The sequence below is a fragment of the Lutjanus erythropterus genome, chromosome 18, assembly GCF_056507025.1.
Source record: "Lutjanus erythropterus isolate fLutEry1 chromosome 18, fLutEry1.hap2, whole genome shotgun sequence".
In the NCBI taxonomy this organism is placed as follows: domain Eukaryota; kingdom Metazoa; phylum Chordata; class Actinopteri; order Lutjaniformes; family Lutjanidae; genus Lutjanus; species Lutjanus erythropterus.
The window spans coordinates 28584736-28607695 of NC_139334.1; the positions used below are offsets into that span (position 1 = coordinate 28584736).

General features: G+C 40.1%; 1 protein-coding gene across 3 annotated transcripts in view; it reads left to right on the forward strand.

The window, feature by feature from the left end:
• Window positions 1-22960, forward strand: part of klc1a (kinesin light chain 1a) — a 67750-nt gene that overhangs the window by 21649 nt on the left and 23141 nt on the right. For all 3 annotated transcript variants that reach the window (XM_084743024.1, XM_084743025.1, XM_084743026.1), the window contains exons 5-12: window positions 2772-2997; window positions 4465-4552; window positions 10197-10298; window positions 16509-16682; window positions 18228-18327; window positions 18668-18720; window positions 20603-20670; window positions 22574-22682. In XM_084743024.1, coding sequence (XP_084599150.1) covers window positions 2772-2997; window positions 4465-4552; window positions 10197-10298; window positions 16509-16682; window positions 18228-18327; window positions 18668-18720; window positions 20603-20670; window positions 22574-22682 — 920 coding nt within the window. The remainder of the gene's footprint in view (window positions 1-2771; window positions 2998-4464; window positions 4553-10196; window positions 10299-16508; window positions 16683-18227; window positions 18328-18667; window positions 18721-20602; window positions 20671-22573; window positions 22683-22960) is intronic.

The following is a 22960-nucleotide window of genomic DNA, read 5'->3' on the forward strand; positions in this document are numbered from 1 at the left end:
TTGGATCTAACTGAATATCTTTTGTGTTGGACTGTTCATTGGACAAAACAAGCTATGTGAAGACGTCAGGTGGAGCTTTAGGATCATTTTTCACTGTTTTGTAACACTGTATAGTCCAAATAAATAATCGATTATGTAAATAATAGCAGATTAATTGATACAAGAACTAACTGTTTGCTGCAGTAGTCACTACATCCTTTCAGTGTGTCTGTATCAGTATGTTGTGCTGTGGTGAAGATTAGGGCTGTGCGATTGCCTCTAAATTTCAAATTGTAGATTGTCATTGCTCTGGATTGCCAATACACGATTAAATTGGCAAAGGGGCAGGGGCGCTACCGGGGGGGCGGGGGGGGGGGGGGTATTTATTGCCTTGTGGTTTTGCCATCAACACAAGGCCAGCTGACTTGCTATCTTGCAAGGATCATACAAGCTCCTACATAACAGCTGTTTAAAGTTTTGCTTTTTAAATCGGCGCTACCCAAGCCAGCCGTAACGCACCTCTGGTCATTTTCACAAAAATAAAACACCCGTTGTCTTTTACTATAAAGAAAACCATAAGGATAGAATTTGCGCTTTTATTTTATAAACAGGAAGCGAACCTCCCCTCGCTATAGCTAACTTAAAACCGCCGTAACTGTGTTTTAAATTCCGCTATAGCGCCAGGAAAATCAGGTTTTAAAGCTTTTTCGTGTGAGAAAGTAGCCGTTTAGTTCCCCATTGTGCCGCGAGTTTATCCAAATAACGCTTGTTTGCACATTTGTTCTGACATGGTGGGAGAAGTCCAGACCAGCCGCACCTGTAGCGGAGCGGCGGAGCAGCCTAGCCCGGGTCTGCTGAGGTGACCTGCGGTCAAAACTTCACCGTCATACCGGTAGAAGAACAAGAGCCGATTACTGTACCTGCAGCTTTTTGTAGATTAAACACGGGCTGGATAGCTTCATTTCGGAAGATAAATGTATGTCTCATACATGAAAATAAACATCTGTGGCAGCTAGTTTATTTGAATGAAAAGTGTAAAATGTAAATAGCACCCGACAGTGTACAGAGAAACAGACAACAAGCGCGCACATCAGAGTCAAAAGCACACACGCCAATAGGAGGACGATAGGAGACATTTTTCATCTAGCGGCATACTAATGTAACTCTAACGTTATTATTAGAAATTCACCTAAATCCGTCTTGTACAGCCAAGCCTTGTACTTGGGGTCAGCAGCCCAATCTGGGTCCCATCCAGATGTGCGGTGTTTTTCAGCTGCTGTCCCACCCGCCCTCTCCACACCTTGCTCTGCCCTCTCACCGTCGTTCTCCGTCACCGAGGTTGATGCAGCAGGTGTTTTTTTAAAGAAGGATGTAATTGATCCCTGTTTGGGATCACTGGCCTTCCTCTTTGACATGGTGACTGAAATTTGTCATGCAATGGGATGCTCTTTGGCGCGGTTGTCACTTTTCGCACTTTTTGATTTAGCATCATATCGTGCGCAAAGTGGGGGGCGCCTAAATTTTCACCTTTCTTCAGGGGGGGTGGCGGCCCGCCCCGCCAACAGAATGGTAGGGGAAACACTGAATGACGTTATTTTTAATGTTTTGCATCACATGCAAAAGTGAGCGACACCGCTGCGCTGACAAGCCGGAGACGTGTTGCTCCTCCTCACTTCAAGTCGCTGTCATTAACTTTTAACCTGCAAAGGCGGCAGTGCCGCAACACTGTAGGAATTTATGAAAGCCCTTGTGTGAACATTTCAGTAGTTACACATTAAAACAATATTTACTTGCAATTAGCCTACTCTGTTGAACGACCCCGAAGCATGAGCAAACGGGCTGTGTCAGTTCGAATCAAAGAGATGCGCCCTGTCGCTGTCACAGGGCTGACAGTGTACCCTGTGCTGAGAGGAGAGGAGAGGAGAGAAGAGAGAATGTGGATTGTAGGTCTGTTTGTAAACGGGGCTTCTCTAACAGTCATGTTTTTCCTCCAGAAACATGTCTTAATGCACAGTAGAGCGCCGTTTTTTTTTTTTTCAAAATCGCCTTGATAAACAGCAAATCGCCTGGCAACCTTCCAATCGCCAATATATGATTTAATCGGTGATCGTCCCAGCCCTAGTGAAGATGTCACATTTTTGTCCCTTCTTGTTGTGCTGTCAACATCTTACTCAGTCTGCCGTGTGTGTGAGTGTAGTTAAAGCCAGGCTGCTGTGGTTCTGAACACCTGGTACCACTCAGGGTCCGGACACTTCACTGTGGTCGGTGTTATTACTGCTGTGGGCGGTTTCCTCTCCAAACCCTACCAGCTCTGCTTCAGAGTAAATATAGAGCTGCCTGCCTTTCATAAGAAACCCAATCAGGTGGTTTCCTGACCTCTCGCTCACACACACATTTATACATTTTTACACACACACACATACACTTACACAGAGACAGACAGACAGACTGCATGTCATGAGAGACATTCCAGTCATATCCTCCTGACCCCGTTAAAAGAAACACAGAGAAGCCAGCACATTTGCTGTGTGCATCATAGCAGAATGAGGACATTGTTTATGTGTGAATAATCTTGTTTGTTCGGCATATGTTAACCGCCAGCTAGTGTTTGTTTGTTGTGGTTTCAGCTTTGACCCATTTATAAGAACTCAAATAACTAATGGTTTCAGAGGATTTTAAAACAAAGCAGGAGAAAAGCTGTCATTTTGTGTAATGAAATGGTCAGAAGCACAGAGGTTTGTGTCCTGATATCTGATCTTTTCTGACTTCTTCTTTGCTCTGTGTGTCTCCAGTCCAGCCGAGTCACAGTGCTGCAGCTGCCGCTGCCCAGCAGGGAGGTTATGAGATCCCGGCCCGTCTGAGGACCCTCCACAACCTGGTGATCCAGTACGCCTCCCAGGGCCGGTACGAGGTGGCTGTGCCCCTCTGCAAACAGGCCCTGGAAGACCTGGAGAAGACCTCTGGACATGACCACCCAGATGTGGCCACCATGCTCAACATCTTAGCCCTTGTCTACAGGTTGGTCTATTATGTCTTTCATCTGTAGCAGTGGTTCCCAAAATAGGGTCCTGGCCAGGGCAGGAATATCACATTGGCCACCACAGCCATGGCTTCCATGCCCCCCCAGTTTGGCCTTATGCCCCTCAAAAAATGATATGCCTTGTGACCTGCGGACTTTCATTACCAAGCACAAAAGTTAGCATTAACTATCTCAGCCACTACCAGTTATAAGCTAATAAACAACAAATACAAATAAAAGATGCTAACTGCACTTATCATTCTGATAAGTCGAATACTCATTGATTTTAGTGGACAGCAGACACCTCATCTGAGTCTGGGTCTGACTGAGGATCAGAATGTGTCATCTATCACTAATGTGGTGGAAAATATACATTTTAATGTATTCCATATGTATCATGTGTGTCGGAAGTAGCCGGTAGTCATCTTGATGAGCCCTGGTCTTTCACTGGTCAAGTTAGTGCAAGCAGCAGTGATGAGCAGAGTTCCAAGGCCAGATTCAGAATTTCTCAAGGAGTTGGAAAGAGTAGATGTGCTTCCAGCCCCTTTTCAGTCTTTATTTAACTTTTTATGTGGGAAAATCATGTTGAAACAAAATATTGAACATGAAGTATTTTCTACATGTCTGGAGGGCAGCTTTAAAATTTTACAACTACCGTCAGTGTTAGGGCTAATATTCAAATGCTTCTGTTTCTTACATCACACTGGCAGAACCAGGAAAACAAAAGTCTTCACTAGCTTGTAAATCTTTAAAGTCCCAGTCACTCTAAACTGTTTTACAAGCCCTCCCAGGTTTCAGAATGGGGTAGAAGCTTCTTAGTGAATGCTGGGGCAGTGTTTGCTAGTATCCATGATTGGTAGTTATCAATGAAAGGAATGTTCGTTAGATCCTACAAAAAACTGGCTTTTTTCCAGAGAGAAAAATCTGATAATGTTTAGGCTGTTTGTCTTTTTGTCACCCACACAACATGGAGGCATGTGTGGTAACAACGCCCAAGGCGCTGTGTGACAGGCGTCTATAGGACCTCCAAACGATAGCTGGATGCCTTTCTACATCAGAAGTGGAGCATAACAAACATAGCAGACACAACCAAAGATTTACAGTACAGTGAGAGAAGTGGGGAAGCGTTAATTTTCCCCCTCAACAAGAAAAGAACAAAAGAAGGACACACAGAAGAGCTGGACAAGTATTTTACAGGCATGGATCTCATGTTTTTTACTTCCACAAATCTTATCAGTTGAATAGTCAATGCAGTTTTTTGGTTTTGTTACCCTGAAGGAATGAGAGGCTGCGTCGACTGTGGGAACTGCTGCAAAGCTATTTGGACCTTGTCACCTGAAAATAATGAGCTGTTGGTGGAAATTGTTAGCATAGTTTATGTTTCTTTTCTTTGTGTGCCTGTCTGTTATTGCGTCCATCTTTGTCTTGTGTATTTCTGTCTGACTATGTTAGTTTCTGTCTGTCAGGGATCAGAACAAATACAAGGAGGCAGCCAACCTACTGAATGATGCTCTGGCCATCAGGGAGAAGACTCTGGGAAGGGACCATCCAGCTGTGAGTATATCTTTACATCAAAGTTATTCCCTTGTACTCTGTTTTTCTTGCACTAAACTGTTGGAAAATATTCAGGGATTTTTTAAAAATATATTTTTGATCACTGTTTGGATTTGATTTTTGAGTTGTGTTCTCAGTTCATCATAATCATTAATTGTTGTTGCAACAATTAACCCTTTCTTCTTTATTTAGGTAAATAAATACAAAGATTAAAAATGACAAGTTGTGGTTTTATGAAGGGTTATGTGCTGGTTGGATGAGTTTGTTATGAATTTATAGCTGGGCTCAACATTTCCCCTTGTTTCCTGTCTTTATGTTAAGCTAAGCTAATGGGCTGCTGACTGCAGCTTCATATTTACCATACAGACATGAGATTGGTATTGATCTTCTCATTGCACTCTTGGAAAGAAAGTCAATAAATGTATCTCCCAAATATATCAAACTGTCTCTTTAATATACAGATCTCTCACAGTGGATCCCTGGCTGTAGTGTAATAAACCTAACCTGAGTAAGACTAGTTAATGGCAAAGAAAATAAGACTTCTGTAGCTTGTTAGACTGAGCTATCCTCCATCATTTTATTTTCATTTTATTTTTCACTGTTATTACCCTTTGCTCTTTGCTCTACACCTATTTTTGGCCACAGCAATGTCCCAGTTGCCACTCAGGGATCAATAAAATCGATTTAGACATACTTTACCCTGCTCCCTTTAGGTAACACATATAACAACACAGACAGCCGCAATAAAAGTGCAGCCAGAGCAGTGTTCGAATTACAGTTTTGAGGCATTTATCATTATTAAAGACTCCAATGACCAATGAGTTTCAGAGTTGTTAAGTGGTGCTCCTAGATACAAGTTAAACACCTTAAACCTTTTGTAAATTACAGGAGCTTTAACTGGCTTACAGCCAGAAAATATGTTTGGACATTCTTACAAGACAACTTGATTGGCCTTGGACATTGAATTTGAAGCAGGGATGTATGATTCAACATTCAAAGAGTGAATTAAAAAAAGTGACTGTATTTTGTTCTGTTACTGACCTCAGATGTTTTCAAAATTTGAAGGACAGATTTGCACTTAAGAATCACAACTTGTTTAGATAATAGTCAATGAAGAGAATATTACCACAAATAAATAAAGAGGATTGCACGAGAATAAAAGAAGTCAGCAGTAGAAATTATATTCAATGCTTATTTCTAGACTTAATTATAGTTTAATAGAATGTCATGCTAAAACTGCTGAAGTGGGAAAATTAATTCAACATCACGATTTCAGAAGAAGAATGGCATCATCCTTGTAATGCTACAGATATCCATAAGTTCATATAAATGAGGAGAATTTAATTTGAAAATCTTATTCAAATTACTTCTAAGGCAGCACACCTGCTGGGGGCAATGTGGCCATACAGATGCAAATCATGCAGACTTCCGCTGGAGTTGTCCAAAAATAGAGCCATTTTGGGATCGAGTGAATTTAGTATTGAATTATGTATTAGGATATATAATCTCCAAGAACTGCTCTATTTTATACCTGGGTAATATAAGTAAAGTGATGCTGAAGGGAGATAATTACTTGGTCAAAAGTCTACTCACAGCTGGCAGGAAGGTGATTATAAGAAACTGGCTTGAAACTGACCTGACCAGACTAAAATTAAAAGAAAAAGAAAAAGAAAGAAAATAGAGTTGGACTAGGTATTTGTCTCAGGATTCATACAGGGGCTGGAAATCCTTGAAACCCTTGAATTTTAATGTAGTGTTTCCAAGCTTTAAAAAGTGCTTGGATTTTGGATAAAGTGCTTTGAACTGCTTGAAATATTTGCATTACTTTCATAATTAATTATTCTCTGACTTTTAGTGCACCTTTTACAATAAGAAATAAAACTAGTCAGGTGTTATCTATAGTTACCACCTTAACATCAGATTTAATGTGATAAAAAATTAAATAATCATTTATATTCATATATATGTATATAAGTATAGAATTTACCACTGGAAAAGTTTCTAAATGAACCTTGAAAGTTCTTTAAAAGTGCTTGAATTTGTCTTTGGAAAAGGTGTTAGAATCTTGTTGTTTACATGTATCACCCAGATGCCAAGTAACTTCTGAGATTTCACCATTTTAGAACAAAACAGCTTCTGAAGAGCAGATATAAAGTTTTAATTCTTTTCCAGTGGAAGACGGCACTACACGACACCCTAAGGCTTCTTAGGAAGTGTTGGCTGTGTTCAGGCCACATACCTTATACATTTTAAATTACACTTCTGAAGACAGCTTTTCCCAAACACCCCTGATCGTGTATTTGTCCAAGATCGTGACTGCGGTCCAGGACAGTCACAGTAGATTTAATAGATGATTGACTGAGGGCTGTTCTCAGACATATTAACCTCTGTCTGTCAGTGTGACTGTAAACATGCAGCAGGTCGACTAACTGTGTTAACCCCAGCAGGCCTGTGTCTCCACTGTCTGGACGTCCGTCACTCTCCGCTCTGTGAAACTGAGGTTAGCCCCTCCCCACTCCTCCCCTCCCACCTCCAGCTTCTCATCCTGCCACCAGGCCCTGATCCTTCTTGTCCACAAGGGACTGATTTTTTTTTTCACTGTTTTTTGTCATCAGAAAATCATAGTTTTGGCATCAATTTAGCCAAACACTGATTCACTGTCTTTTGATCTCATCATATTTGTCATTTTAAATCCAGGTCTTTGTGTCTTGATCTCTTCTTCTTCATTCTCCTATTTCTGATCCTCTCAGTCTCTTCTACTCTCTTTTGCACTTTGCCCTGTTCTGGAATGTTCTGTATTGAGAACGGGTTCTCTTCTTGAGTTGGTTTCAAATTTATGAGAGCCAGGTATTCATTGAGAAACATTATCTTGAATTCAAGTTTGAACTTGCTGGACTTAGGTCTGCATCGCTGATGCACCAACATGCGTACATTGTCTTCACATAATATCTCATTGGGTGGTCTGGAGTTTTGCCATTTAGGCCTTGGCATGGTGACTCCATGGATGTATTAAGTAAGAATTTGATACAGCGTTGGAGGCGAGCCTTCGTTCTTTTGTATGAAATCTGCTCAGTGGTGCATGAAGCTGATTTCTGAGTAAAATTATCCAAATGTTTTCTCATTGTCTGTCCCACAGAGCAAGTGCAGTAGAGATTTTCACTGGCCAAGCTGGCTAACTTCCTCTTTAGCCCTCCACTTCAATTGAATAGGGATAAAATGATCTAATCATGCAGCTCTTGTAGATTTCTCAAATGTTATCGGACCAAATGAATCCGATCTAAAAAAAAAAAAGTGAAAGTCATTTTGCAGGATTTGTGACACTCAAAATATTTCATACACCATTTTACAACAAAGTCTTTTTGGGCTGCTGTGCATAAAGTTTTCATTACACAGTTTAGCCACTATATCAAATTTGTGGCACCCTTGTTGGGGGCTTGGGTGACTCCTGGCCTGGGTTTATGTTTATGTGAAATGTGGAGTTGTTGGACTAAACTCATCTTATTGAAGCAAAATCCTGCAATGGCTGTAGTCTTTCCCAGGTGAGAGGTAGCAGCACGAATGGAAATATTTAAGAGCCCCTTTCTGCTCACCACTGTGTTGGAGAGTTCCCCAGAGACCAACAGGGTCAGAGGCAAGACGCCTCTGATTGTGGTCTCTGCCTACGCACCAAAGAGCACTTTGAAGTATCCGTCTCTCAAGTCTAGAAGTGGGGTCTGCCTGTGGACTCCACTGGGGGATAACAGAGAGGATCAGCCTGTCTGATCTGGATGGGACTGGTGTTGTCCTTTTGGACTTCTAAACTAGTTTTGGAAGTAACAAAGACCACTTTCAGCCACCTAATAATTTAGTGTCTCTCAATTGTTTTTGAGTACTGGACACTGGACTTCTTTAATCATCCATATAATGTGTGACTGACAGAACAAATGTACTTTAAGTTGCTCTCTACCCTAAACAATGTTAGAATTTTATTTATTGGCCACGCTGTGTCACATGGATCTAACGAACCTGGGTACGACATCAGGTTTGATGTATGTAGCTTTTATGATGACCACACCTACTGAATCTTTGGTCATCATCAAGCCACAACCAAAAATATCACAAACTGTCTTTCACGTTGATCATTTTTCATCTGGGACAGCTCAAAGTGTACGATGTATAACCAGTTTTAGGTGCATAAAGCTGAGCCCAGATGAGAGGGGTTTGTGGCTGATTTACCTCAGAATCAGGCTTCCTGACAATCAGAGGAGAAATTTGGTCCAGCACCTTGGGTGTTAAGTGTAATGTGAGGGGTTAACAGATCCGGTCGTAAACCTGACTTGCTCACAGACTCATCAGGGCCACCACGATTATCAAACATGTTTGATATTTTGGACTTAAAATCTGTGTCAACACTTTCAGAATTGGACCATCGTAACCAGTGAGAAAGACAAGTCAGGAACAAGGAGACAGAAGCCGCAGATATTTAAACACAGATATTAAAACCGACACTTAAAATCTCACTTCCGGTTCTCAATAAAGAACAGACAAGCTGTATTGATGATGATCCATTATTTTCAAATCTTTCTGTGTGTGCATGTTTGAGATCAGAGACAAGAACATCTGTGAAGCTTCTCCTTATGCGCGTGGTGCAACAAAATTGGGATTCAAAATCGAATTGAATTTTAAAACTCCTGTAATCTGAGCCTGGCTGAACTGTGACCAAAAGTGTTTGCTTCAGATATATTGATTGTGTATTGGACTGTTATCATTCACAGCAGTATGTGACTGGTTTAATATGAAACATTTTTTTTATTTGTTTGTGGCTGATTTTAATGAGAAAAAATCTCTATATATAAACATTTATTAGGAAAAAAAACTCTTCTTGGTGCCCTGCAGTCCTGTCACTGGTTGAGAAACAGTGAAGTATTTCAGAAGTGTTTCTGGTACCAGAACACCTGAGGCTAAAGATCCATCACTGTCTTTGCAGCTGTATCATCTGATCTGTGGGCGTATGAAACACAAGATCATTATCATTCTCTGATACTCTTATATTTGAGGCTGTGACCATTAATCTTAATCTTTTAGTGTTTTCCTATAGATTGTGAAGGATAAGTGAGGATCCACGTAAATCCTGTTGAATAAAAACATCATATTAAGGAATAAAGTTTTGTTAGCACAGTAGCTTTTTCCCTTTGCCCTTTTCTCCATTTCCCTGATTTTATTTTCTCACACCCCTGTCTCTCTATCACTGCTCCACTCTGTGTATCATCTTTCTGAATGAGCTTCCCCTCCTGCAGTCACCTCACCCCTCTGCCCTCTCTCCCTCCGTTTTCCTCCCACTCTGTCCACATGGCCACCAGAGCCTGTCTGAATCAGAGATCAGAGGTGACCTCCAGGCGTCTCTGTCGTCTCCCTCCTCCTGAGTGCACATGTTGGAGATTCATCATTCATGATTGGGATCAAATTACAGCCCACCACAATCACTTCCTGTTTCCGCACGTCTTCTTCCTCCTCATTAATTACTCTCTCACCAGATCAATGCTGCTGTGGTGCTGGAGTCTTGCGGTTGCACACACACACTACGCACATGGGTGACGATGATTGAGGCTCATCAGCAAGGTTGAAACATACTTTGAAATGATTAATGTGTTTGTGTCCCCGTCAGGTCGCTGCCACCCTCAATAACCTGGCTGTCCTGTACGGGAAGAGAGGAAAGTACAAGGAAGCAGAACCTCTGTGCAAGAGAGCGCTGGAGATCAGAGAAAAGGTAGGTCAGAGGTCATCAAACACCATGACAAAACAGATTCATAAGTAGTTAAACAAATGATAGGAAAGCTGCAACACTGAGCAGCTGTTTCTTTATTAAAAAGCTGTTTCTCCTTGTTCTCTAACAGATGGCCATTTTTTTCCTCACTAGACTTAAAACTTTTGCACCGAAAGTTTATTTTGACTTTCAGACAAACTCTATGTCCCACTTCTTTACAAAGCAGTCAAGAATGTTCCCATGAGTCACTGATTTTAACGGAAGCAGAAAAAAAGGATAAACACTCATGTTTTAATGCTCTCTAATGCTTTCCAGTTTAGCACAGCTGAGCTAACAGTAATAGTGACAGATTTATCACTGAAAATACTTGTTTGAAACAATGGGTTGACCATTTCACACAGATGTTTTCTGATACATCATAGATGGTAAATTTTAAAGAGTCAATGTTGAGTTAAGTATAGCATAAATTAAAGAAAGGAAAAGAAACAGAGCATGTCCAAAAATACAATACAGATGCTTAAACAAGACTAGCAACAAAAGAAAACGAAAATAACTTAAACACTTAAACTAAACTTGAACAAAACAGATAGGGTAGGGTTGTTCTAGGTTGGTTGGTTGGCTGATTGATTTCATTCCTGGATATAGAAGGTGAACAGGACAGACAATCACACATTACATTAACAGAATCCCTAAAACAATGAGCAACAAATAACCCAAAAACATTGTGAATAAGAGCCTACAGAAAGGAACTTCTAATATCTGTTTTAATATCTTCCTTCTCTTCACAATTCATACGTCTTAAGAACATTCCCCAAACCAGTAAGAGCACTTAAATAGAGGCAATAAAAAACACTAAAGGTATTTCACAATGTGCGAGAGAAAGACAGGATAGATATGAGCCTAGACCTGACTTTTAAAAATTCTTCTGCCTTGTGACTGCTTGATATTTAGGAGAAGGCTATTCCTTAATGAGATCACTGTATAAAAAATAAGCTTTGGGCTGCACTGTTTACTGCACTTTATTCAAACTTTCCCTGGTGTGGTGACCATGCTGTGTATGTACCAGGGCGATCTGTGGGCCCAGGTGGTCTGGGGCGGCAGGTGTACTTGCTGTAGCTTCTGGGTGATGGTTGGGTCAGACTAGTGAAGGTTCATGTTGCTGTCCAGGCCTGCTGAAACAGTCTGAAGCTTTATATTACAAGTGGTTTTGTCCCAGACTTGTTGGTGCACCAGTACATTCTTAAAGACCACAAAAATACTGCTTCAAATCATTTGTTACATGCACACCAACATGTGGAAAAATCCAAAGCTTGACAAGCTAACCTGTGATTGGACGAGCGGTTGTTTGGGGGAAGGGAGAGGGGCTTTATATATGATATATATAATAATATAATATAATATAATATAATTTATATATAATCAGTGTTCTAAAAATCAATCTGCTGAATGTGAATGTCAGTTGCTCTAATTCAAAGGCCATTAAGATAGATAGGTAGATTTTACATAACGCCATTGGAATAATGAAGAAATTTCAGTTTGTACAAACATAAAAGGAATCTTGTGTCTGACTGAAAACCTGAAGTATAATTGCTGTGTTTCTTACCTCGTGTTCTTAGTCAAAGGAGACTAAGTTATGTGGCATTTCAATACTGATCCATTTTCTCTTTGCTTTGTATTGTACAAAGACATGTATCATGGGACAGCATGTATACCCATGGAGCCTGTCATTATTTAGTCCTGCCTCTAGTTTGATGCTTACAAAGGTGCTGCTCAGCAATCCTGAAAGTGTGGAAGACACTTTTTATTCTGTCTCTCTCCTCAGCTCTTCTTGCCTTTGAACAAACCCTCCTTCGTTCTTCTTCTTCACTCCTCTGAGAATGAAGCGTCAGCTTTGGTTAAGCTGAGCGATTCCTTTTTTTTTTCTCTTTGGTGCTACTTAAACTCGGATGATAATGCTCTCGCTTAAGCTGCAAGATTTGCCAGAGTTTTTCCTGCACAGGCAGGGCGGTGCAAGGTGGCTGCTGCAGAGCTTTTTTTCCTACAGTTTTTGCCTTTTTTATAGAAGCCGAGGAAAGCACAGCTTGCGAGTTTTGTGAGCATCCAGGACAAATTGGGGGTGATTTTATGATAGCTTTAAAACTTGTATAGAAATGTTAGTTGGTCAGGTAATTTTTTTTGGAGTGAATAAGAGTGACTGCTTATGGAATTATTACTGAGCCTTTTTATAAAATGAAATTATTGACACGTTGTTTAGGTTTATGACTTCAGTAGGAACCAACGGTTTTGTCTGTTCCACAGATATGCTCTGCTAGTTTGAAAATATTGAGAGATGCTTGTTGGTTTTGGCCTTTTCATTACATGAGGTAACATCAGCAAAAGTATATGAAACCCCCGGCCTTATTCACCACTGTTGTACATACAGACAGCTGTATATATGCTTTTGATATTAGTGCATTACTTATGATAACAAACTAGCAAGTCGCCCTCTTTGCTAATACAACCAAATATCAAGCAAGTGCAACTAGTCAAGATATAGCAAGGGAGCTAATATTACAGACTAGTCCAACAGCAAAAGTCCAGCTCAGCATCTGTCTTGCAGTCTTAAATTTTTACAAAGCTCTCGCCGACGACTGAACTTCCCTTCCCTTCTAGACACGACTACTTCACTGTCCATCAGGAAACTCTGTCAGTCAGATAGAGTTGAGGCAAAGCAGCCGGAGGACATCAGAAGGAAACCACAAGACATTTTCTCCATAAAATATAATCCTGTTTCACTAAAATCAGTGACAGCTGGTGGTGTCTTATTTAGTGACTTAAAGCTTTTTGTGATCCAGCCACCAAAGTTACAGTGTGAGAACAGACATACAGAGTGGGAATAACAGAGGCACCATTCACCCTAATACTAGACTGCGTAGCATCATAATAATTTTGAAGCTGCTACTTTGAAGCAAAATAGTTACATAATGCTGCTTTAAATAAAACACAACAATGAAATCCCACACTTCCTCTGGGATGTGTCAAAGACATCAGGCACAGACTGCTGCTATTGTCTTTCTGAACAGTGCATTAAACTCTCTGTCGAATTTGAAGTACTAAATAAATATTTAATCAAGTCTGTGCTTAATGAAGCGAAGAAACTGGCAGTCCTATAACTGTTATTGTTTATTGTGAATAGAATCCCTGTAGTTTCTACCAGGGTAACAACTATTCTTCCCTCCTTCCTTATTAAACATGACAAAGACATACAGCATTACATTACACCCAAATCCCCTCCTACCCTCCCCACCAGATCACCCCCTACCATACCACAGGATAATAGATAATGTACAGTCAAGTTAATGTTGGTTGCATAGCAGTAACAAAATAGAAATGATACACAGCAAATTTACACAAAAAATATATAAGCAACAATAATAATGATTTAAATGAAAGAAGTTATTCTTGTAATTAAGACATTTTTTGGGGTTCTTGTATGAGTATTTGTTCAATTAGCAATTTTAATCCTACTTCAGGATGCATTGATCTATGTAATCTGTCCCACTACTGTTAATGTCATAATTCACTACTGATTTAAATTAATATCCTTACCTTTCATCTGCATTTTTGTAAACTATATAAGGTTATCCAGTCACAAACAGCTCAATGAAAACCAGCAGCAATCACAGGTTTGTAGAAGTGACTGTGACACTGAGCAGAACAGAGAGTTGGGAGTAATTTAGACTGAAGATTTGGAGAAATAGAACCCCCTTTTGATTTAATACCTGCTATTGATAATGCATTAAACATAAACACAGTTAAAAAGTACCTTGTATGTTAGTAGTCATAGTTTTTTAGAAGAATACTTTGTACTTTTATTTAAGTAGTTTTAAAACTGATAGTTTTACTTGTAGTTGAGTAATATTTCAGAGATGTAACCATACTTCTTCTTGAGTCAAGAATTTCAGTACTTTTTCCACCATTTTCCACCAGTTTAATTTTCTGCTCCCTTGTCCTTAAGCAACAAACTGAAGTTCTGCTTGCTGCTCACTGTCTCCTTGAACTGATGTCTTTTTTGAAATATTTATGTCTGTCACGGAAGGATAGAAACAAAATGTTGAATTTCTCAAAAAGTCCCATATTCAGTAAATATTTAGGTAAAATATGGATTCAGTCAGTGCCCCATAGGTAGAAGCTCCCATTCTAAATTTTAGATGAAGGAGGTGTTTCTAAGAGCTTCCCCGAAACCATCACAGACTGCAGCACTTTTGGCATTCTGGAGGCACAGCATCCGTCAATAAACATGATCAATCCCTCAGCGACCCGGAGTTTGCCGGTGCCTGTGGCTTATGGCAATCCTTTTTCCAGCTAACAATGTTTACAGGAAAACTGTCAGATGTGTTGTGCTGTGGAGGAGGAGGCGTGGGAGGTCGGGACTCAGTGAATACTGTAGGTGGCTCCGCTCGGATTGCTCTGCACCATCCTGTGGATCACAGGCACCGAGAGGCTGTCAGTCTCCAGCAGGGAGGGAGATGATCCTGTAACGCTCAGGAGGGAGTCTGATCTCAGACCTCCTACAGACTTATACTGACATAATCTTGAGCCAAAAATCCCCCAAAGGACAAACAATAAGCTTCTTGGTTTCCCTTTTTATCTTTGCTGCACTTTAACTTTTCACCTTTTCACTCTTTCTCAGTTTTTTCTCCATCCTACCTCTCTCCAGTGTGATTTCTCAATAGAAGTACTAGCTTTCTCTGACTTCATCTCCCTTTCTCTTTTACATTCTGTCCTTTTTCATCCTCTTTGAATCTCTTTTTCCTTCCTGTCGCTTCCCAAGTCTCAGTCTGTCTCTTCTTCCCCCCTTCTATTCTGCATTTTTTTTCCATTCTCTCTGATCTCCCTCTCTTTGCTGGTCAGCCATACTCAGATAAAACCATCTCTGCAGTTTTCTAGGTCTAGCCATCTAGTCTCTAATGATTCTTCTTCATCTCTTTCACGCTAGCTACACTCGGTTCTAATGGCTTCAAGCTTCCTCAGCACACAAAAAAAGCTTACACCTCTCTCATATCCACATTAAAGCAAATACGTCCACTTTTAAAGATTTTTTTTCATGGTTCTGCGTTTTTGACTGTGTACAGACAGGAGGATATTGTTTTCTGTGATACTGTTTGTTGCTGCGCTGGTGGGTTTGTCCACTGGACTGGTTTTATTTGATCATGCAGGTCAATAGTCCACCCATCTGGCACTGGTCAAAGTTATGCAGGCTAGACTGAAGGTTGAGGACCAGTTAAAGAATTAATTCCTGAGTTTGGGAGCTAAATTTATGAGTCTACAATGGCAAATACAAGTTTTTCTATGTAATTTTTTTCAACCTAAACTCCAAGGTCAGCAACATTGCAAACAAACCATAGCAATCAGTCCAAGGGTCAACTTTTCTTTGGTTCTTAGAACAATCCCGTGTTTGCTTATATTGATGTCCATTGGCCAACATATTGGCAGACAAGTTTGTTTTCCATGAAATCCAAAATTAGAAAAGTAGATATGAGATATGAGGATTCAACTGAGTCACACATTTAACTCTAACAGAGGTTGTGCTACCTCATTTTTGTCATTTTGATGGACAGGGTCGTTAAAATTATGACATATTCTATTAATACCAGTCATTTTCATTTACATTTTTTAGAGAGAGGATAATGAGACGGCCTACTTTTTAAAATATTTTGGGGCTTTTTGCCTTTTATTTTGACGGTGACAGCTGAAGAGCACACAGGAAAGGGGGTGGAACCAGGTCCGCTGCAGAGGACTGATGTCCTCAGTACATGGGACAGATGCTCTACCCAAGTGAGCTATTGGGACACCTGAGACATAGCTTTGCTTAAAAAAAAAAAAAATGTTAATGACAGAAAATATTCAGTGAAAGCAACCTCTGGTTGACACTGAGGGAAATTCCATAAATGAAGTAAAACAATTACAGACCAGTTAGTAAATATCAACGTTTCCTAGTTACTTATGCAATTTCACACTCAGAGTTTAGTTGAGGAACTGCAGAATGACTGTGTATCAGCTACAGCAAGAGATTTCCCAGCACCTGGTTAGAGGCTGGTGATGGTTTCTCACACAGGATAAGAGCTGTTGACCAAATGGCACAATTGAAACGCACAAGTTGTTGTCTAAAACTCATTTTGTTTGATGTGCTGACTGTTGTTTTAACCTCCCTCTCTGTTGGTTATGTCCCAGGTGCTGGGCAAGGACCACCCAGATGTGGCCAAGCAGCTGAACAACCTGGCCCTGCTGTGTCAGAACCAGGGCAAGTACGAGGAGGTCGAGTACTACTACATGAGAGCGCTGGAGATCTACCAGACCAAACTGGGCCCCGATGACCCCAACGTGGCCAAGACCAAGAACAACCTGGTGAGAGGCATGAAGTGTTGGAGGCAGTAATTAACTGATTTAGGAAGGCCACTTTAGGGTATTTTATCATGCCAATACTGCAGTTCAGTGTAAATGGAATCAGGATCAGAGTGTGACAGTTCATACAGTTTATGAGCTGTTGTTTTCAGGCTAAAGGGTTTAACTTTACATTGACAGACAGCTGACATTTATAAATCTGAAAAGTAGGGCTTGACTATTCTTGGTAGGGACCTTACTGTATCTGGCGAGCTAACTGCTAAAATACAAGCCAGCCTGTTCAGTGCCAGTCAGTCACAAGAGCTCTCTGAGTTCCTTTCGATGTTCTGTACTGTGCTATTTTGTTCTCCAGGTTGTCCATCATATCAATCAGTGAAGAGTAGCCTCGCATATCCAGACCTCTCCATATTTTTTTGTTACTGTGTCGGTGGAAAAAGTTCTGGCTGAATCCAATATCATTCTGCAAGAAAGGAAACAATTCTCTGGTTTGTTTGTACTTCTGTCAAACAATCTCAGTCATCTTGGGTGGCCCAAAATCGAGGATGTAGCGACAGTGCCCCTGAAAGTCAGGGAGTAACTTCCTGCAAAAGGTAACAGCTGCTAGCTTGTTTATCAGCAGCGAGGTTAGGGTTAGGGTAAGATGCCATTTTCTGTGCGTAGGTTGCTAGCTTGATATTTTTTTGTTTGTTTGTTTGTTTTTGTCCGACATTTTGTTTTGCGACTGGGGCTTTAACAATGGTAACACACAGATAACAGAACGAGTGGAGAATGCCAAAAAATTCCCGGCCAGTGGCAAGCTTATTCCAACCGCCTTTACCTGTGAGTCAGACTGAATAAAGAGTTACTGAAGGGGGAAAAACAGTCTCCAAGCCAGTTATTGAGCTAAATTCAGTAACTAGCTCAGTGGCTATCAGGAAAATTAGTTGTCACAGTTTATTGAAAGACATATTTGTATATCATATGAACTCCTGTGTCATAACAGACTACAAACCATGTCTTTATTGTGGATCAGTTTGTACTCAAGCAGAAGAGGGTTATATAAAAGATGAAGGTGCAACACAGCTAATAAGCTGCAATATCTTTGTTGTTTCAGACCAAAGGTCAGCCCTGTCAAACCTCTTGCTATAGGTCCACAGCAAAAAATGATGAGGATTTACTTCATTCCTGCAAGCAAATACACTTAGTACACTTATTTTCTTCTTTGGTCTTAAATACTGGTGTGACCAGACCCTCCCTCATTTGGAATTATTATTTAGATAATGAACAACTATTTATATTTGTCTGAAATGCTAATCTTAATTGTTCTTCGTCTTTTGATCACAACTATGAAGTGTTGGGTTTGGAAACAGTTATTTAGTTTGACACATTAGATCAACATTTTGTATGCTGAATTGTTACTTAATGATGTGTATCAAAAATCAATGTACAGTACTTATATATTATATTAATATATTTATAAAAATGTATCCTCCCAGTGTGTAATATGTGGAACAGTCTCTGCTACAGTGTCATGCTGACTCTTAATGTTTGTTCCTCTGTGTTCTTTAGGCTTCCTGTTACCTGAAACAGGGCAAGTTCAAGCAGGCTGAAACGCTGTATAAAGAAATCCTCACCCGCGCTCATGAGAGGGAGTTCGGCTCTGTTGATGGTACGACATGAAACACACGCACTCATTTACATTTTGCACATTTCAGCCAAAATCTTCTTATCCAGAGAGCCTTAAAGTAAGTCAGACACAAACAATAAGAACTCCTGTGACAACCTCTGCTATTTTCTTCCTCTAATGTAAAGGTTAATATTTTCAGGCTGTTCTTATCACTTTGGTCGCTGTAAACAAAAATGACCTTTTACACCAGAGTAAAAAATGTACTTCTTCAGAACCAGAGTGACTTCTTAGAACTTCTCTCCTGCAGTTTATCTGAGTGAATGTTTGTCAGAACTGACTCATTTCTTTTTTTTTTCATGTGTCTGACTGTGTTTGTCTGTAGATGAGAACAAACCAATATGGATGCATGCTGAGGAGAGAGAGGAACAAAGCAAGGTGAGTGAAATGTACTGATATTTGTTTAAACGGGATCTCTTGTGCTTTCCCTTAATTTCTGTCATATAGATAATGTTATAATATCAGATGTTTATATTAAGCATCATCAGAGTTTAAAATAATGAGGTAAAGGTTTTTTAAAAAAAGGAAACGTAATCTCTGTAACCAAAAAAATCTCAGTCTTCGGTCTGCTCTCAATGCAGTGTTTCCAACATTTTCTTCTGCTTTTGCGTCAAGCTGACATCATCACGTCACACATTTCTTAATTTGCCATCTGCTCCAGGCACAGCGGCCTGGCACACCCCCTCAGTGTGTCTATTCATATCAAGATGATTTACAGCAGCTCTGACCATGACTCCGATCTGATTTCATGGAGAAAATATTTTCTGGTTTTCCTTCTGATGTCGTCTGGATACTCTGCCTGAACTCTGATTTGCAGAGTATCGTGATGGACAGATTACTTTATTTGTCATAGACATAACTGATTACATCTTCAAACTGTGACTGTAGACGGTATAATAAGCAATGGACGGAGCGTCAATGACTCACAGTGTGGTGGCTCTGCCTGTCCCCTCTGCCATTTTGTCAGTGCCTGACTCGGCTAATTCACGGCTCATCCAAGAATGGGCAAAGAGTGTGAGTGGAGCTGAGGCAGCCGAAAGAAGCAGCTACTTAGTGGCTGGCCACCTGTGACCCACCGGTCACTGAAAGTGGGTACACCCTTAACCATGTATAACTTTAAGCCGTAAAATAATTTTTAAAAATTAACTTTACCAAAAAAAAGCTCCCCTCCTGGTGGCACAAAGCTCCTCTACTAGACATGTAACCACCACTTCCCCTGTGCTGTCAGCGGATAGGACCTCTAGCTGTGTGGCTAATCAACCTAACTATCTAATGGCAACATTTAGCAGCAGTTAGCAGTAACTTTAGTAACAAGTATCCATCTGTATACATGATCATCATGATCATTATTTTCTCCATAAAAATGAACCACTTTTAGTGCCCCATATAACTGTAGCTTCAATATGCCATTGAGTATGCAGGCAAGGGATGCTCACAATCACTGGATGCTGCCCCTCGTAGGCTTCCAGGACTTGGCCAATCAGAACAAAGTGCGATTTTAGGGAGGTGGAGATTTAAAGAGACAGGATCTAAAACAGCTTGCTTCAGAGAGAGGATGAACTTATGAGCTGCACAAAAAGCCAGTATTAGATAAATAAGACATTTTTGAACTGTGAATCATGCAGAGGTATTCTAGTGGAGTCCCAGAATAAAATTAAATAGCTGGAAAAGAGCATAACAGGTCCCTCTTAATGTAATTTATACTGATGTTTTGTTAATGTAATGTTAAATGTTTATCCTTCAAACTCTGACCTATTCACTAGTTCACCACATTTAAATTCTACATCCATAAACGTCAAGTCAAACACATACACAGATATCAAAATACTAACACCGACTGCAGCATTTAACTACTCTTTTATGATCATATTTAAGATGGAATAGGAAAAATTGACTTTGCAGAGAGTTGGATTAGGAGATTAAGTCTCAGTAATATCCATCTAATGATGATGGTGTGATTAACCAACTTTCCCAACAAGGAGTTAATGTTCGTCATGGTTTAAAAGGTTTAGTTGTTCAAGGAAGGAATCCTGACTGGACTCTAATCCCATCACTTAATACCCCCTCGTGTCATCTTTGATGGTATTAAAAAGCCTCGAGTTTAGAAATGGGTTAATTTTCATCGTTGATGCTCGAGTCACTTCACATGTGAAGGTCATGGTCTCATGCTTTCAGTCCAGGTTTAGCATTCTTGTAAGTTCATGTAGATTCCCTGAAGCAGTTTTATTTTGAATTCACAAACATGTATTTTGTCTTGTAGGGGAAACAGAAGGACGGCTCACCGTTTGGAGAATATGGAGGCTGGTACAAAGCCTGTAAAGTTGACAGGTCAGTGTGAAGATGTTCACAACAGTAGGAGGAAAATGGTAAAAACGTATTCAAATGTTTCCTGACAACATGAGGTTCCTAAATGATTGAAGGCCACTCATATGGCACTCCTCAGTTTCCCAAACAGTTGGTTTGTGTGTCACAGCTTCTATACCAGTGATTCCAAACCGTTTTGACTTGTTACTCTGAAGAGGTTCAATCCATTAAAGCAGTGTTTCCCAGTCCTGGTCCTTGGGGTCCACTGCCTTGCATGTTTTAGATGTTTCCCTGCTTCGACACAACACATTGAAATGATCCGCTCATCATGAAGCCTCTACAGAGGCCTGATAACGACCTGAACCACTGAATCAGCAGGGAAACATCTAAAACATGCAGGGCAGTGGACCCCAAGGACCAGGATTGGGAAAGACTGCATCAGTGGGTGGATTCTTTTTATTTTTTTCTTTTTGAGATTTTTATATTATGATGTAGCTTCCCATATTTAAATCCAAACAATCATATTTTGATTGAAGTACATAAGCTGCTCTTCAAAAAATGTTGAAGTGACTTAATTTGCATGTTGACAGTTTATCACAATGATGATAAACCACCAGTGTGCATTACAGTAACAGGATAAATCAGATAGAAGCTTATAAAAATACACAAGGAGAACATGAATGATGAATTATAAATAAGGGAAGTCAAAAATATATTTTTATATTAGCACACATCTAAAACAAATTGTAACAACATGCATTGGTGCTTAAATGATGAGAGACAGTAGAACAAGTGGTTGGTAAACAAGTTTTAGGTCTTGTTTTTTAGCTGTATCATTGTACACAGCAACACAGCAGCATGACAGGCTGTAAACATTACAAACAGAGTCTCTAAATCACAACAAACCACAAAACTAACTGTGATGGAAGAAGGATGATAGAGGTGACACGCTGTCAGACACTTCACCCCAGTGCAGGGCAGGTGATGCACGCTAGTTTTTGCCACTGACAGGCTCAGATTGTTATTCAATGTGCGACAACATTATGGAAAGGATTGATACAGAGACACCTTTTTTAACAAGTGGTTCATCTTTTCACTGTTTCAACAACCACAAACTCTGGTTTGGTTGAAATAAATCTTTAATTCACAGTGTGAAGGTGCACAGATGGTACAGGTTCATGGTACGCTGGGTATTTATAACTGAACTATAGGCTGAACTGTAGGAGGCTGCACACTTTAACTTCCTGTGTGAAAATCTGATGTTTTCACATCACAGATAATGAAGAAAGGCATTCAAATGCAATTCTTACCAGGCAAACATGCATGTAGGCTGATATAGGAATTTAGTGTGCCGCACTGAACTAAAACAAACAAACCAAAAAAGAACAAATTGTTGGATATTGATATCATCAAACCAAGTCTGATTTAGCTGAAAAAATTCTTAGCTGGGGACAGCCCTATAACATAGTGTGTTTTCATTAGTGTATATCTACCGAGGCTGAGGCCCTATAGGGAGGCCACCATGTTCCTACAGTAGCCCAGAGGAGACAAACTGAAGTCTGGCTCCAGATCCAGCTCTAAATGTTTTACATAGGTTTTGTGGCCACTGTAGGTTCTCCTATACACTTGAAATGGGAGGGTGAGATGAGATTTTTGCAATCTGCAAGCTCACCAGTAGATGTCACTAAATCCTACAAACTGGTCCTTTGAGGATTTTTTACAAAGCAAGAAGCAAGAAATTAGAGTTTTCTGAGAAAAAAAGAACATGTCTCCATGTCATTGTTCTGCCACTATAGTTAAAATACTTCTACATAAGATAATAAAATAAGAATTAAATAATTAATTCAAATGTAGCTAATAATCAGTTGTACAGTAATTGTGAAAAATTTGTTATGTCTAAGTAAGTGAAAATATTTTGTTTTTGCAGCCCAACAGTGACCACCACTCTGAAGAACCTTGGCGCCCTCTACAGGCGGCAGGGCAAGTTCGAGGCGGCTGAGACTCTGGAGGAAGCGGCCATGCGTTCCAGAAAGCAGGTGTGGTCTCTGGATGATGTGACTGATAACACAGGAATGCTAGCTGGTTTTAAGACGTCACTGTTGGTGTTAACACTGCACATGACTGTCATTTGTTACCTCTGCTTAAATGGAAGGGGTCAACTTGGCATTTACCACAAATTAAAAGCGAAAAAAATGTTCAATCTGGTATAAAATTAAAGATGAGATGATACACTCAAGATGGTGAGAAGCCACTATTAAACCGCCTCTGATGGTGTTACTTATAAGACTTAACGGGGTCCCCTGTAGAGATGAGA